The following is a 13933-nucleotide window of genomic DNA, read 5'->3' as shown; positions in this document are numbered from 1 at the left end:
AAAAATACGGAATGCTTCATAAATTTGCATGTCATCCTTGCGCAGGGGCCATGCTAATCTTCTCTGCATCGTTCCAATTTTAGTCTATGTGCTACTGAAGTGAGCACTGTAGATTTATACATTCTGCCTTGTTCTGGAAATAATTTCAAAGTAGACATCCATTAAAAACTCCAGTTAGTGTCAAAGATGTGAATTTTAAATAAACAAGGGAATGTGTGTCATCCAGTTTGGCGATGTTTTCAAGTCTTTTTTGGGGTTGTTATTGTTTTTAGCTGTAGCGCTCTAGCTCCAAAAGAAATCTTTTGCAGAAACTTAATGTGTAAAATAGATCAAAGGAGAGCACTGGGTCTGAAGTACTCCTGAACCATCTTCATAGAATCCCTAGGCCTTCCTGAAGTTTACAGAAAGTTCATTGATTTTCCCAAAGTCCCACAGCAAGTTAATAGCAGGAATGATAGGCCAGGACTCAGATCTCCAGTCCATGGCTTTGTTGCCTAAACGGTGGTAACTCTTTAGACAACTCCTGAAAATGGACCCTGGCTGAGGCCGGCTAGTTTCTGACTGTCATCTGACGGATGAGTGTGCAATCCAACAGTTGGTAGTAACAGGACCATCCACCCAGCAGAATATACACAAAGAGAACAGCTGGAAGGCCCGTCATTCACCAGTTGTCACCTCCAATGCCTCCACAACAGGGTACTCAAGTTGAGCACAGAATGCAAAATTCAAGAGTGAGGCATCTATTTTGAGAGAATGAGAGGGTACAGTGCTCTTTTTACAGTTAAGAGCTCTTAGCCCCTGGAAAGGTACAGGGATATTTGCCCTTGAGAGTCTTCTTAAGAAGAGAAAGACAGGGAGGGCAGCCTGATCTGGGTTTGCAACCTCTTATTCTATTGGGTTGGCCAAAAATTTATCTGGGTTTTTCTGTAACAACATACAGAAAAACTCGAATGAACTTTTTGGCCAACCCAATAGTTTAGCCTGTAAAGAACTAAGGAGAAAGAGACTAGTATACTCGTTTCTATCTAAGAAGTACTATCTCCCCAGAGCCATCAGAAATTTTCATCACTTATTTTTTTGGCTGTGTTGGGTCTTTGTTGCTGAGCGCGGGCTTTCTGTAGTTGCTGCGAGCGGGACCCACTCTTTGTTGTGGTGTGTGGGCTTCTCACTGCAGTGGCTTCTCTTGTTGCGGAGCACCGGCTGTAGGGCACACAGGCTCAGTAGTTGTGGCGCACGGGCTTAGCTGCTCCACGGCATGTGGAATCTTCCCAGACCAGGGTTCGAACCCACGTCCCCTGCATTGGCAGGTGGATTCTTAACCACTGCACCACCAGGGAAGCCCCTCTAACTTATCTTTAAGAAAGAAAGCTCATTTGCATTTTATTTTGCCCTGAATCAACAATTTAGGATTGATGAATCAGAACAGAAGGAACTCAAGTGCTCTACCTTATAACAGGAATATTGGGCCTCTACTTTGACCCTGGTGACCCATAGAGCCATTAGTCAGCTCACATGGTGCCCTAACAAGTTTCTGGGCCTCCCGCCCACTGTTGATACATCCCTGGCTTCCTGCCTCAAGCTTTAGGCCAATCTCCCAACACTGATCTCCCATTAATACTGAAAGCAGACCTCTAACCTCACATCCACCAGCCAGATGGATCCTCCTTACCTAAAACCTTAAGGATCAGTTCTAACTCACCTCCACGGCATCTTGTCAAATCACGAAATCTGCTTGTTCAGTATTAGAGTATAACTGTATTTTATTTTTACTTTTTTTGTTTTTTGGCCACACTGCACGGCTTGTGGATTTAAATTCCCTGAACAGGGATCAAACCTGGGCCCTTGCCACTGAGAGCACAGAGTCGTAACCACTGGACCACCAGGGAATCCCCTATTTTTACTTTAAATACAAAACCATTAACATGGGCATGACTGAGAGTCGAGGCAGAGTGAACCAGAGCCTCCTGTGCTCTTCTGCATAATCAACCCAATCAACTTCAGTTGCTGACAGGAAAGCCCTCTCATTCATTAGCCTCAGGTGGGCACAAATCTCAACCGTGTGCTGCTAGATTCAGAATCATTTAACTGACTTTTTACTCCCCTGCTGTGAAAATCACCTGATCTTTTCTTTGGCCTTAATTGTTCATGCTTCCTTAAGGCAGTGGTTTCCTAAGTACCTACCAAGCCCTGATCATTAGCATCAGCATCGCCTGGGAAGTTGCTGGAAATGCACATTATCTATGGGCCCTACCTCAAGCCTACTGAATCAAAATCTGTTTTAGCAAACTCTCCAGGTGATCACGATGCATGCTGAAGTTTGACAATTACGGCCTTGTGGCACTATCAATCACTTACTGAAGTTACCTGTTGAGAAACAAAGGCATTTCCTCTTGGTACTTGTTCCTGATTTTTTTCTCACGTCAACACAACAACCTTTCCCCATCTGCTCCATCAGCGAATGCTAATTAGAAGCAAAACCACTGCTTAAGTTTTTTTTTTTTTTGGTCATTTTCTTTTTGTGTCTACTATGCCCTTGAAAATCTAGGGCAATAGGTCTGCTCCAAGTGTGGTCCCACGGTTTTCTCTTCCACAAGACTAGTTTCACTTGATTAGAACTTTCCAATTCTGAAATTAGCTTGTCCTGCTGCTCACCGAGTATTCCACATATGTATATCTCACAACCCATTTACACTTGGAAATACTTTCACATATTGGCTCACAGGCCGGGCAGGTGTCTCTTTCATAGGTAAGAAAACTGAAGCTGAGAGAGATTAGGCCTACAACTAAAAAAGTGGCAAAGCTGCAAGTACTAGTACCCAGTATAGTCCTTGGCTCATAACAGGCACTCAATGTATTTAACGAGTAAGTGAATGAACGAATGCTCGTGTAAGCTAGATCTTTTTCCGCTAGGTCACATGTCTCTCACATCACGCAGCTGTAGGAACAGACAAGTAATCTTGTCCCATTTATGTTCCTAGTTCCAAAGTAGTGGCGTTGCCCCAGTCTCAGGACACAATAGTCTTCTGAAATCTTTCCACTGAAGCACCAAGGTTCTAAGTTCCAGAAGAGCTGAAAGAACACCACCTGTTAAGAAGAATGGCTGAAATGCAGGGCCGTGTCTGAAGACCCACGGCTCTAGGATGGACAGAGTGCTCAGCACTAATTCCAAGTGGGCAAAAAACATAAGGTGATGCCAGCAGAAAATAAAATACAAGTAGTTTGGTCCCCTTCAGGGTCAAGTTATTCAAGTCAGATGCTGTGGAGTGGCGCTCATAAGATGAGTGAGGGGCAGGAAGTTTTTTCAATAAATGCCGACTTCTAGTATACACATACACACGTCCTCAGAAATGAGGCTGACCTGAGCCTCATTAAGTGGGTTTATCTCCCCTACATTTCCAGAGTGGAAAGAAAGCCAGGCTGCACCCTAAGTTAAATTTTAATTGACTTTTAAGCAGAACTTTTCTAGTTTTCAACAATGTCATCTGCTGTCACAGAAAGAAAAATGGTGATTTTTGTATATAGGCAAATAAATCTCATCTCAAACAAATAAGTCTACAGTATATAATTTCATTTGTCTAAATTAGCAATGAAATTCCTAAATCTTTAGTTCAAATTACAGTAATACAACTCTTTTCATAGGCATTTGGTAAGAACCTTAGATACTCCTCAAAGAGCTGTATTCCAGCTCAAATAAAAGAACTTAGGAGCCTAGAGTAGTAAGGCCTATTGTACTGATTTTTACTTGGGACTCAACCCAGTTTCAAACCCACTTAGTAATTCATATCCCAAGAAAGCCCTTAATAATCCTCTTTGCTAGCTGAGTAAATCCTAACTCTGCCATGCTTCTAGGGTTTAAGTACTTCCTTGATGGTCCTAGGCCAAGGCTGTGATATGCTGCAGAAAACAGTGTCTGAGGACAAAGAAAAGATACAAGAATTAATCTTCACATAATCCTTCAAGCAATGTGGAATAAAAGTATTGCCCCCTTGGGCTTCCCCGGTGGCGCAGTGGTTGAGAGTCCACCTGCCGATGCAGGGGACACGGGTTCGTGCCCCGGTCCGGGAAGATCCCACATGCCGCAGAGCGGTTGGGCCTGTGAGCCGTGGCCACTGGGCCTGCGCGTCCGGAGCCTGTGCTCCGCAGCGGGAGAGGCCACAGCAGTGAGAGGCCCGCGTACCGCCAAAAAAAAAAAAGTATTGCCCTCAAAAGAGGGAGTCTCCTTTTTTTCTAAAGGGCATTAACGGACTCACTGCTCAGCATATTCTAAAGTAGAAAGTGTTGCCATTAATACAATGCTTTAAGTGGAAGGGACCCAACAATGTCACCATTAAAAACTCTGATACTATTCACAACAGTGAAATTATGAACTTAACAGTCCTAGGACATGAATTGCAAAGAAACCTCTAAGACCATCTAGAACAAATGGCTCTTAAACTCATTTGAAATCAATTTTACATCACAACCCACTGTTCACATAAAGTGAAAATGATTTCACAAACTATTATCCCTATTAACATGCCATATATATATATTTTTTGGCCACGCCATGCGGCTTGCGGGATATTAGTTCCCCAACCAGGGACTGAACCCGGGCCCCAGCAGTGAAAGCACCGAGTCCTAACCACTGGACCGCCAGGGAATTCCCATGCCATATGCTTCTGTTATAAAAGAGCTGGCTATGACCCATTAGGTTTCCACTATCCACTAATCGGTCATAATGAAATTTTTAAAAAGCACTGTCACTGCTTTAATCTCCAAAAAAAGGCAACATAGCACAGCAGCAGAGTACCAACTTTCAAGTAGATTACCCAGGTTTGAATCCTGATACCGCCACTCACTTAGCTATGAGGACCCAAGTCCTAGGACACATCATTAGCTTCTGTGCCTCAGTTTTCTCATTCATAAATCAGGAGAAAAATCTACCTCAAAAATTTTATGAAGCTGAGTTTTATTTGTGAAGATGCTTAAAAACAGAACCTGTGAAGATGGGTAAGTCAGGCCCCCGAGATGGTGGCCCAAGATCACATGCAGCTACCAGTGGGGCGCTTGGGCTAGAACACTGGCCGATGGCCTTATCACTATACTGAAGTATTGAGTATACGAGGAACATTGACAACACAAGGGCCCTCAGTGTGAAACATACAAAATGAAGAACGTATCTGAACCATAAATTTGACAAACGCTTGGTAATGAACATTATTTCCTTACTTTCTGAAAATCATTAGAGGGCTAACATCTTTTAAAAAAACCTCCTAGAGAAATGTAAATTAAAGCCTTCATTTTCTAAGTCTGAGTGGCAAGAACAAATAATTTTCATTGAAAATTCTTTTCAACTTAGGCAGTAGAGAATTACTGAGAATCTGGAACTATTTTCATCTGTTTTTTTGGTCTAATTTTGTCTAGCTTCAGGTCAAACATTAGCTGGGACCTTGGGAAATTCAGTTGATTTTTTTTTGGACTTGCTTCTGTAACCATGGGTTAGGTCCAGCATGTCCTAATGTTCCCTGAGCTGCTTTTAAGGTTTTCCTCAAGGGCAAAAATGACAGATTGAGGGTAAGCGGAGGAAGAGTTAAAAAAACAAACCAACCCTCCCAATACGACAGAAAATAAAAGATAAATAATTCTATTTACTGGCCACAGTAAACAAGCTGAAGCACGCACAGCTGGCAACAGCGACACAGAAATGAATCTGCTTTCGGCACCTGATTTCAAACTATAAGTCTGCCGCTTAATACACATTAATTTTGGACAAATAACTTCATTATTTTTCTGATCAGATGTCCTATCAGTCAAGGGGAAATTAACTCGGCAGGGCAGTTGAGAGGATTAAATAGGACTAAATGTGAATGTGTGTGCCTAACACATGACCAGGCACCAAAATGAATTCAATCAATGCTGGGTCCCTGTAACTAAAACAGAAGGGCCAGACCATTTATGGACATGCTCAAGGTGTTCTAATTTTAAACTGAAGATAGTTCAGTCTCCAGCTTCTCCCCCTGGGTATTTATTATTACTTACTATTTATTATTACTCCCTTTAAAGCATCAAGTCTAAAGGCTTTTGTAAGTGAATTGTGGCTAACCAGTAAATGGCAAGTCTGCTGTGAACTGAATTTCATGATGGTCTGGGACTCATCTTCTGGTATTGACACCACAGGTTTCTTAAGCACCTGCTGAATGCATCAAAAACGTTATTGTGGGGGACTTCCCTGGTGGCGCAGTGGTTAAGAATCCGCCTGTCAGTGCAGGGGTCATGGCTTCGATCCCTGGTCCGGGAAGATCCCACATGCCCTGGAGCAACTAAGCCCGTGCGCTGCAACTACTGAGCCTGCGCTCTAAAGCCATGAGCCACAACTACTGAAGCCCACACACCTAGAGCCCATGCTCCACAACAGAAGCCACCGCAATGAGAAGCCCACACACCGCAACAAAGAGTAGCCCCCGCTTGCCACAACTAGAGAAAGCCCACGCACAGCAACAAAGATCCAACACAGCCAAAAAATAAATTAATTAAAAAAAAAATTAGTGGTTTCTGTTAAAAAAAACGTTATTGTGGCAGGTGGTTTATACTGGTACTTAATTGTGATGGCCTCAAAATTCAACGGTAATATATATGATATACAATGGTAACTCTCCTCTTGCAAAGCTGATGAAACACAAATTATACAAGGTAAGATGATATATGGCAGAATAAAACATACAACATAACTGTCTTAATCAGTTTAAAGTGAGTCTTCCTAAACATATCAGATGACACCTATCTATAACCAGTCCAAAGAAACTCAGGCTCATAATTTAACAAAAATTGTCACATGTTTGTGCCTAAAATAGGCCCTCAAATATTTCTGAATGTTTGACTCAACTCCACAAAAACAAAACAAAAAACTCAGTCCAGTTAAATATAAGTGACTAGAATTCTGATCTCAAAATATTTTACTCTATTAGAATTTTTACACACTTTAAATGGGCTTCCTAGTGTTTTTCATGACTTTTAAAAAAACTAACAGTCTCTACTGATAAATATTTGAAGTTATACACATGACTGTAGTCTACCACTCCCGTCCAAAAAAACGTACTGTTCTTTCCCAATCTCGGGTCAAATAATCATGGCTGAATGTACTGTATGTTGGAAGAGAAATCCCTAATGTTTCTATTTTGGATAATCAGTGTTAGGATGCAATCCACCCCCTCCTGTTATTTTCAGTTATTAAAACCTAAATGACATTTTAAAGGGAAAACTGCCAATTAAAAAGTCCTAACTACAAAATAGGTTTCACATTTAAAATTTCTAAACTATCTCAGAAAGTAATTATAAAAGTTAGAAAGCTCAAACCTGGGTTTAAACCCTCCCTCTACCCCGACTGAGTTCTTAGCAGTATTCTATTAATATCCTCTACATCTAGTACAAGGAGGCTCCAAAATGAGAGTCAAAAAGAGATAATACCACAGGCTGGGCCCCCTTTTAAAGATGCTCACCTCTCCTAAAGCAAGGAGATAACCTGGGACTAATCTGCTCTTTAAGAAAGAAGGCTACTTTCATAACTCACCAAAGTAGTGTAGTCATTACTTTATTCAGTACTTACAACTTTGTTAGGACTGATATTTTTTTCTCCTAATTCACAATGTTCTTTCAATGTTTATTGAAATTTTTATTTAAAAAGCACTGTCTTACTGATTTAGATTCTGGCGGCCAGAGTTCTATTAATCTTATTTAAATGGATAATTTCTGCAAGTCCCCTTCAATTCTGTCTTTTCATTTCCCCTCAGAAAACAAATCAAGTGCAAACAAAACCTTGTTTCATAGTTACACTTTTAGGAGAAAAAGGATAATCCTACACAGCTTAATTTTTCAGATTATTTTCTGACTTTAAAATAAATTCTCAGGCCAATACTAAGACAGGCTAGTATAATAGCCATGGCAATATTATAAAACCCAAATTATTCTGAACTCACCAATGGTACAACTGAGTGTTTACAAAGAGAATTATCTGAAAACAAAACAAGGTACTCTTAAACTCTGACATTCTGTTTGAATATCCACTGAAACGTAATTCTAACACCAGCCAAAGCATTCACAATCACGTAATTTTAACTTTTCTAGTTTTAAAATGTCCACTTTATTTCATTTAACAGTTAGCTAATATCATTTACATCTAAGGAAGAGAGGGTCCACAAAACTGATCTAAGGTAAAACACTAACTCTTAAGAAATGGAGTCCAATTTTATACAGGTCCAGGCATCCCTAGACAAGTGTATCACAATGCAGAAAAATGGGTACCACTACTCCATTTTACATGAGATAAAAGGGAAGTATCAATAACTTCAGAAAGTAGTAAAGTCACCTGTCCCTTAAAATATGAGTATGTAATTGTTACAAAGCCATAGTAAATGGTTTATAAAATGTAATTTTATTTTATGTTACTCTGTTGTTACATAGGGCATAACATTTTCACAAGGCCTTTTTGGGACTACAGTCGATGATTATTAGCAACATACAATAGTGGTCCAACTCTCTAACAATCACTAGACAAACTGGACACCCTCTCACATGTGCACAAATCTGCATGGAAAAGTACTAAAGTTTTAGACTTGGACTTGTGTACTTTATTTCCCCTTTCTAGTGTATTAAGAAATGACATGCACTTTCATTTGCCAAAAGCAATGCTTGTATTCTGGCAGCAACATGCTACTTCTATTACATCGTAAAGTGAATACCAGAACTACAAAGGCAGGAGGTGTAAGTGAATTTTTATTGGGAAGGGAAGTTGTCAACTTAAACAGCAGCAAATGAAGAATGAATGAGGAAACTCCCTGTTGTCACAGATACACAAGACCTCCATCATATATGATACAGGAGGCATTTTAATTTGTGACCTCCAGCCTCAAAATGTCAACTGCTTTTCCATTCAATCTAATACTTCTGGATTCCTACCAAAAAGGAATATATTAAGAGGATGGAAAAGTTGCTTTACTGAAAGAAAACCCCCGAAGAAGAGTAAGGGAGGGAATGTAGAAATCAGGAAGTTATGCAGAACACTCTTTAAACTGTAATTAACTACATTTTCATATCTTCACAGTAATACAAAACACAGTCACTTGCAGAACTGGTTCAGATTACTTAAATACCGGATACATTTTTAGTCCTCTACATAAGTGTTTGGAAGTTACTTATGTTTATATGAAATGAAGCTATTAATACTTTTCTACAGCAGTAACTGCACACCAGAAAGGCCAAGACAAACACAAATCAAGGAATGGAGTTTTCCCAAAGCTGCGGTGTGAAAAGACTATAAACAGTTGATTCCATACACATGAATGGGTTTCTTTGCTATAGGAAATCCAAATGGAATAAGGAATGGAGATGAGTAAAAAGGTTTCTTGAGGGGAAGAAGGATGACACCCTGTATGCACTTAGTTCTCTGCCCCTTCTGCCGCATCACATTCTTCTCCTGCACTGTCTGATGTCCATAACTAGAAAAAAAAATCATATTAAGTTACTATTTCTAGATCAATTATTTCAAGTCTTATTATTATATCAGAATGTAATTCTTAGAGCAGTAAATTAAACAATAGAGATTATGACTAAGACTGGAAGTTATATTTCACCAACTCCTCCCAAAGTGTACCCCTGTATTCCTTTCACTGTGCATTTGCAAAATGACAAACACATATACACTATTTGAGTACGTTTTCAAAGCTTACTATAATCTCAGATAAAAACAAGGTAACTAACATCCTTAGAATTTAATGCTCTCTCAATTTCTGGCAGCCCAATGCTCTTTTTAAAAGCACTACTAAAATATAATTTATGAGATTAATAAGGCCAAAACAAATTTTTTTGGGGGTGGGCAGGGACCATGGTCAAAGTCACCATTGCCAAGTACTTGAAGGGCTATCATATAGAAAAAGAAGCAGGCTTACTTTGTATGCTGCAAAGAGTTAAACAGGAGTGAACGATGTTAAGTTACAGGGAAGCAGCATGTGTGCGTGAAGATATGTAGATACGGTTCTTGAATTAGGTAGGATGTTAGTCTCTCTAATTTTAGGATGGAACAATGAAGTGAAAAAGGGAATAGTCAATACTTGTCGACTATGCATAATAATAGTTCACAAAATGGATTTCTATTAGACCAGCACCAAGACACTAGTGGCAATTTTAGCAAAGCTTAAGTCTTAACCTTTAAGTCATTATTAAGATACTAAAATAAAGACAAACAAATATCCCCAAAGAACTGTCTCTGGGAGAGAGAAAACAGAACCAGTTAAAAGATAGCTCCACGTGGGCTTCCCTGATGGCGCAGTGGTTGAGAGTCTGCCTGCCGATGCAGGGGACACGGGTTCGTGCCCCGGTCTGGGAAGATCCCACATGCCGCGGAGCGGCTGGGCCTGTGAGCCATGGCCGCTGAGCCTGCGCGTCCGGAGCCTGTGCTCCACAACGGGAGAGGCCACAACAGTGAGAGCCCCCCCTCCAAAAAAAAGATAGCTCCACGGTGTATCTGGAAAGAGGTTAATTGCTCAGTTTGTTTTTCTTCTATAGAAGCTAGTTATGCTGATCATTTTTCTATTGTCACCTCACAACCAGAGGGATTTCTAATGGCTGGGAATGAACTGTCTTCATAATTTCTCTCTTCAGCAAAGTTGAACAGATAGGGTGCTAATGTTAAAATTTTTTTTATCTAGTAGAAGATAAAGCATCAAATCTGGGGGGGGGGGGCGGGAGAACTACATTTATATTAAAAGGTGTATTTCTTCCACATTTTGTCTAAGATTCTGACCTATCCAATTTACTTGAACCTACAAAAGAAGCTAAGTAAAGCTCAACCTGTATTTTTTTCACCATTACTTTTTCCTCCATCCCCTGTCTATACAAGAGGTAGGGAGAAAAACAAAAGAAAAAACAAATTAAAAAAGACAAACTTTCTATATTAACATAATTTATCAACATCTTCATACCAGTCAAATAAAGAGTCAATAATGTTAATATTATGAGTTCCTAAAATCTTAGTACTTTCTCAGGAAGGTCTGATAAAATGCCTATTCAACTTGAAAATCTGCCTACGAAGAACAGTTGTCCTATACAAAATACTAATACATATTTAATATTTTTATGTAATTTTTATATAATCATTTTCTAAGAGCAAGTGTAGCTCTAATATAGGTGCCCCAAAACACAGGGAGCCTGAATAAAGTATTAATACTTTTGTTCCTGAAAAGGAAATAAAATTAAAAGTATGAAAAACTCACTGTTAGGTTGTCTCTAAGCAACTGCATGATGAGGGTGCTGTCTTTGTATGAGTCTTCATTCAGTGTGTCAAGCTCTGCAATGGCCTCATCAAAAGCCTGACAAGTATTAATATCCACGGTAAACAATATTCACATCGACACACACTGGTACTCTATAGTCACAAACCATTTTTATAAAATAGATGAACATCCACTTTATGTTCTATTATCACTTAAAACAAAACTCAATGAAATCACTGCCTCGGATTCTCAGCTTAAGAATTTCTGAGGATGACTAAAACTTATCAAGTTATACATACTTAATCAGTAAACAAGCATTTCTTAGTTCTTTCACAGGACAGACAGCACACTAGCTATGCCCAATATATTTTTTACAAATAAGAACTAGTATTTATTTGCAAAAACCCCTTGGAACACTTCCATTTTGAAACACTTTGAGGAATGCAGAGATTCTACTGATCAAACCTGGCAGGCATTACTTTCCAATCCTTTACATTTCTCTCATACTTTTTTGATTACTCTGACCAATATGCTCTTTAGACAGATCTTACTGCTTACAACCATAGCTGGGAGAGTAAGATCTTGAGAAGGATGGTGGTAGGTGGTCACGATGGTAAGAAAAAGGAGATATCCAAATAAATGTAGAAATCATCCCTGGATATCCAAGTAAAATACCTAGAAATTAACATGCTTGCTATCTCAAATAACCTAAAGAGGGTATTTCTGGAAACACATCTTACCGTTTTAGCCAGTGTGCAGGCAAGTTCTGGGTTATTAAGGATCTCATAGTAAAATACAGAAAAGTTAAGAGCCAGCCCCAGGCGGATTGGGTGTGTGGGTTGCATCTCTTTCTTGCTTATATCAAAAGCCTCTTGGTAAGCTCCTTGGGAATTATCTATCGTTTCTGTGAAGGGAAAAAAACGAAATAAAAAAGCATGATACTGGAAATATCCACCCAGTATACAGTTAATACCTTTAACCTATGCTACTAACTCGGTAGAGCCAGACTTCTCTCTGTAGCCTTCGTTTAAAACCACAGTAGCAAACCAAAAACATTATCCTGTACTGGGCTATTAAAAAACTAGTTTATAATGTTGCTTGTTTATAATCAGCTTAATAAAAAAAACATGAGACAGTATATCAGGTTTTTCATCTCTGGGGCTAAAACACTTTTCTTCTTTCATGTCTTTTAATTTTATTACCTGAAAATGCAGCAATTATAAACAATTTGATATATGTCAATAATATCTCAATAAAACTTGAAAAAAATCAGCGGCAATATCCCTTCCCACAATAATGGAAGCATTTTACAAAGATCATCACCACCAAAATCTCTATTTTTGTGACTTATCTGTAGAAATAACACTGGCCCTCGGTATCAACATGTATTATGTGAAAGGCAATATAAAAGCACCAGTATATAGATCAAAATCTGCTGACCAGAGTTTGATTACTGGCTTAATAAAGATGTCACCTTCCTGAACAAAATGTTCAGGAAGAACTACCAGCACTAATCTGATTATATCATGTTTTGAAAAGGTTAGGTTTTCTGAATGAGGCCATTGGGCCCATTACAGCTCTAGAAGGACTGACCTAACAGAAATCAAGTTATCCCTTTAAAGCCCAAATATGTGCCTTTCCTCCTTCTTCTTCAATGGCACATTCACTGATCTAAACATAGCTGGTATGGCCCTCACATTTAACTAAGGAGCTCTTGGTGTCCAGCACATAAGGAGGCATTACAATGAGAGTTCTAAAGCGTCTCAGCATCTAGACTTTGTAAATACAGACTATTTACAAATCCCAGACTACTGGAGTGTTCTACGTATAGGACAAGAAAATCCCAATGAGCCAGAAAGGGTCAGATCAGATTAATGCTGGGGCTATGGCCCAATCTCCCAAAGATATCCCTTTGACTAGTTGACGTTTAAATGTTCAGTCCTGTGCAAATATCTGTCACATTCAATTTTGCTTATCATTATGGCAACAGAAATTATATATTGATAACACAACAGTTTAGTATACAGATTCTATTACAGCAAGGTACAAAAGTTTTCTCTTTATATTTTCAATTACACTAATTTTGGGGATGCTAAAACTGTCTCACTTTTAGTAACTCTCTGAGAGGAAGAGGAGGCTGTAATAACCATTTGTGGGGCATGCCCTTTTTGGATAGGGTAAAATGACGAACAAAATAATAAACTTATTGGAAAAAAAATAAGGACTTAAGTGATACTTCTACCCAGACTTGCTTCTACCTAGACTAGCAGGCACATGCACAATATACTACCGTACACTCAGCTACCAATACTCCAGGAGACTGAGTTCACTGCTAATAAATTTACTTTGACTGTTTTACAATCAAGTTAGGAAATCAGGTTACTCTTTTCCCCATAGCTGTGTTTTCTGTGATAAATTATATACCAGCAATAAAACTCTCATCTGACCTCTCCTCCTCAGAAATCTGGTTATGTGTAATTAGTAGTCAATGTTATGATCCCTCAAAATAGGTAGTAGTTAATAAATTAATATGTCAAGTAGAAAAAGTACAATGTCCTGTTTCTACTCTACATGTAATTTCCAGTTATCTTAAGTTTCAAGATACAAGATGCTGAAGACCATGTGACACAACAGAATCACCCAAAGCATATGCAAAGAACTCGGGGGCTAAAAATATGGTGAACCAAATT

The 13933-nt window shown here is 39.1% G+C and overlaps 1 protein-coding gene and 1 non-coding gene across 2 annotated transcripts in view; both read right to left on the bottom strand.

The window, feature by feature from the left end:
* On the bottom strand, positions 1 to 107 carry LOC115846128 (U6 spliceosomal RNA). The gene has a single exon (XR_004036797.1). It is a non-coding gene; the product is annotated as a U6 spliceosomal RNA (small nuclear RNA).
* Positions 108 to 8386: 8279 nt separating this feature from the next.
* Positions 8387 to 13933, bottom strand: part of YWHAQ (tyrosine 3-monooxygenase/tryptophan 5-monooxygenase activation protein theta) — a 32154-nt gene continuing 26607 nt past the window's right edge. The window contains exons 4-6 of the mRNA XM_030844475.2: positions 11984 to 12147; positions 11244 to 11339; positions 8387 to 9470 (exon numbers count right to left, since the gene is read on the bottom strand). Of these exons, the coding sequence (XP_030700335.1) occupies positions 9411 to 9470; positions 11244 to 11339; positions 11984 to 12147 (320 nt within the window). The 3' untranslated portion in view covers positions 8387 to 9410. The remainder of the gene's footprint in view (positions 9471 to 11243; positions 11340 to 11983; positions 12148 to 13933) is intronic.

Source organism: Globicephala melas, chromosome 12 (assembly GCF_963455315.2).
Source record: "Globicephala melas chromosome 12, mGloMel1.2, whole genome shotgun sequence".
NCBI classification, from domain to species: Eukaryota; Metazoa; Chordata; class Mammalia; order Artiodactyla; family Delphinidae; genus Globicephala; species Globicephala melas.
The sequence above is the reverse complement of the archived record's forward strand: the minus strand, read 5'-3'. Positions and strand labels throughout refer to the sequence as shown.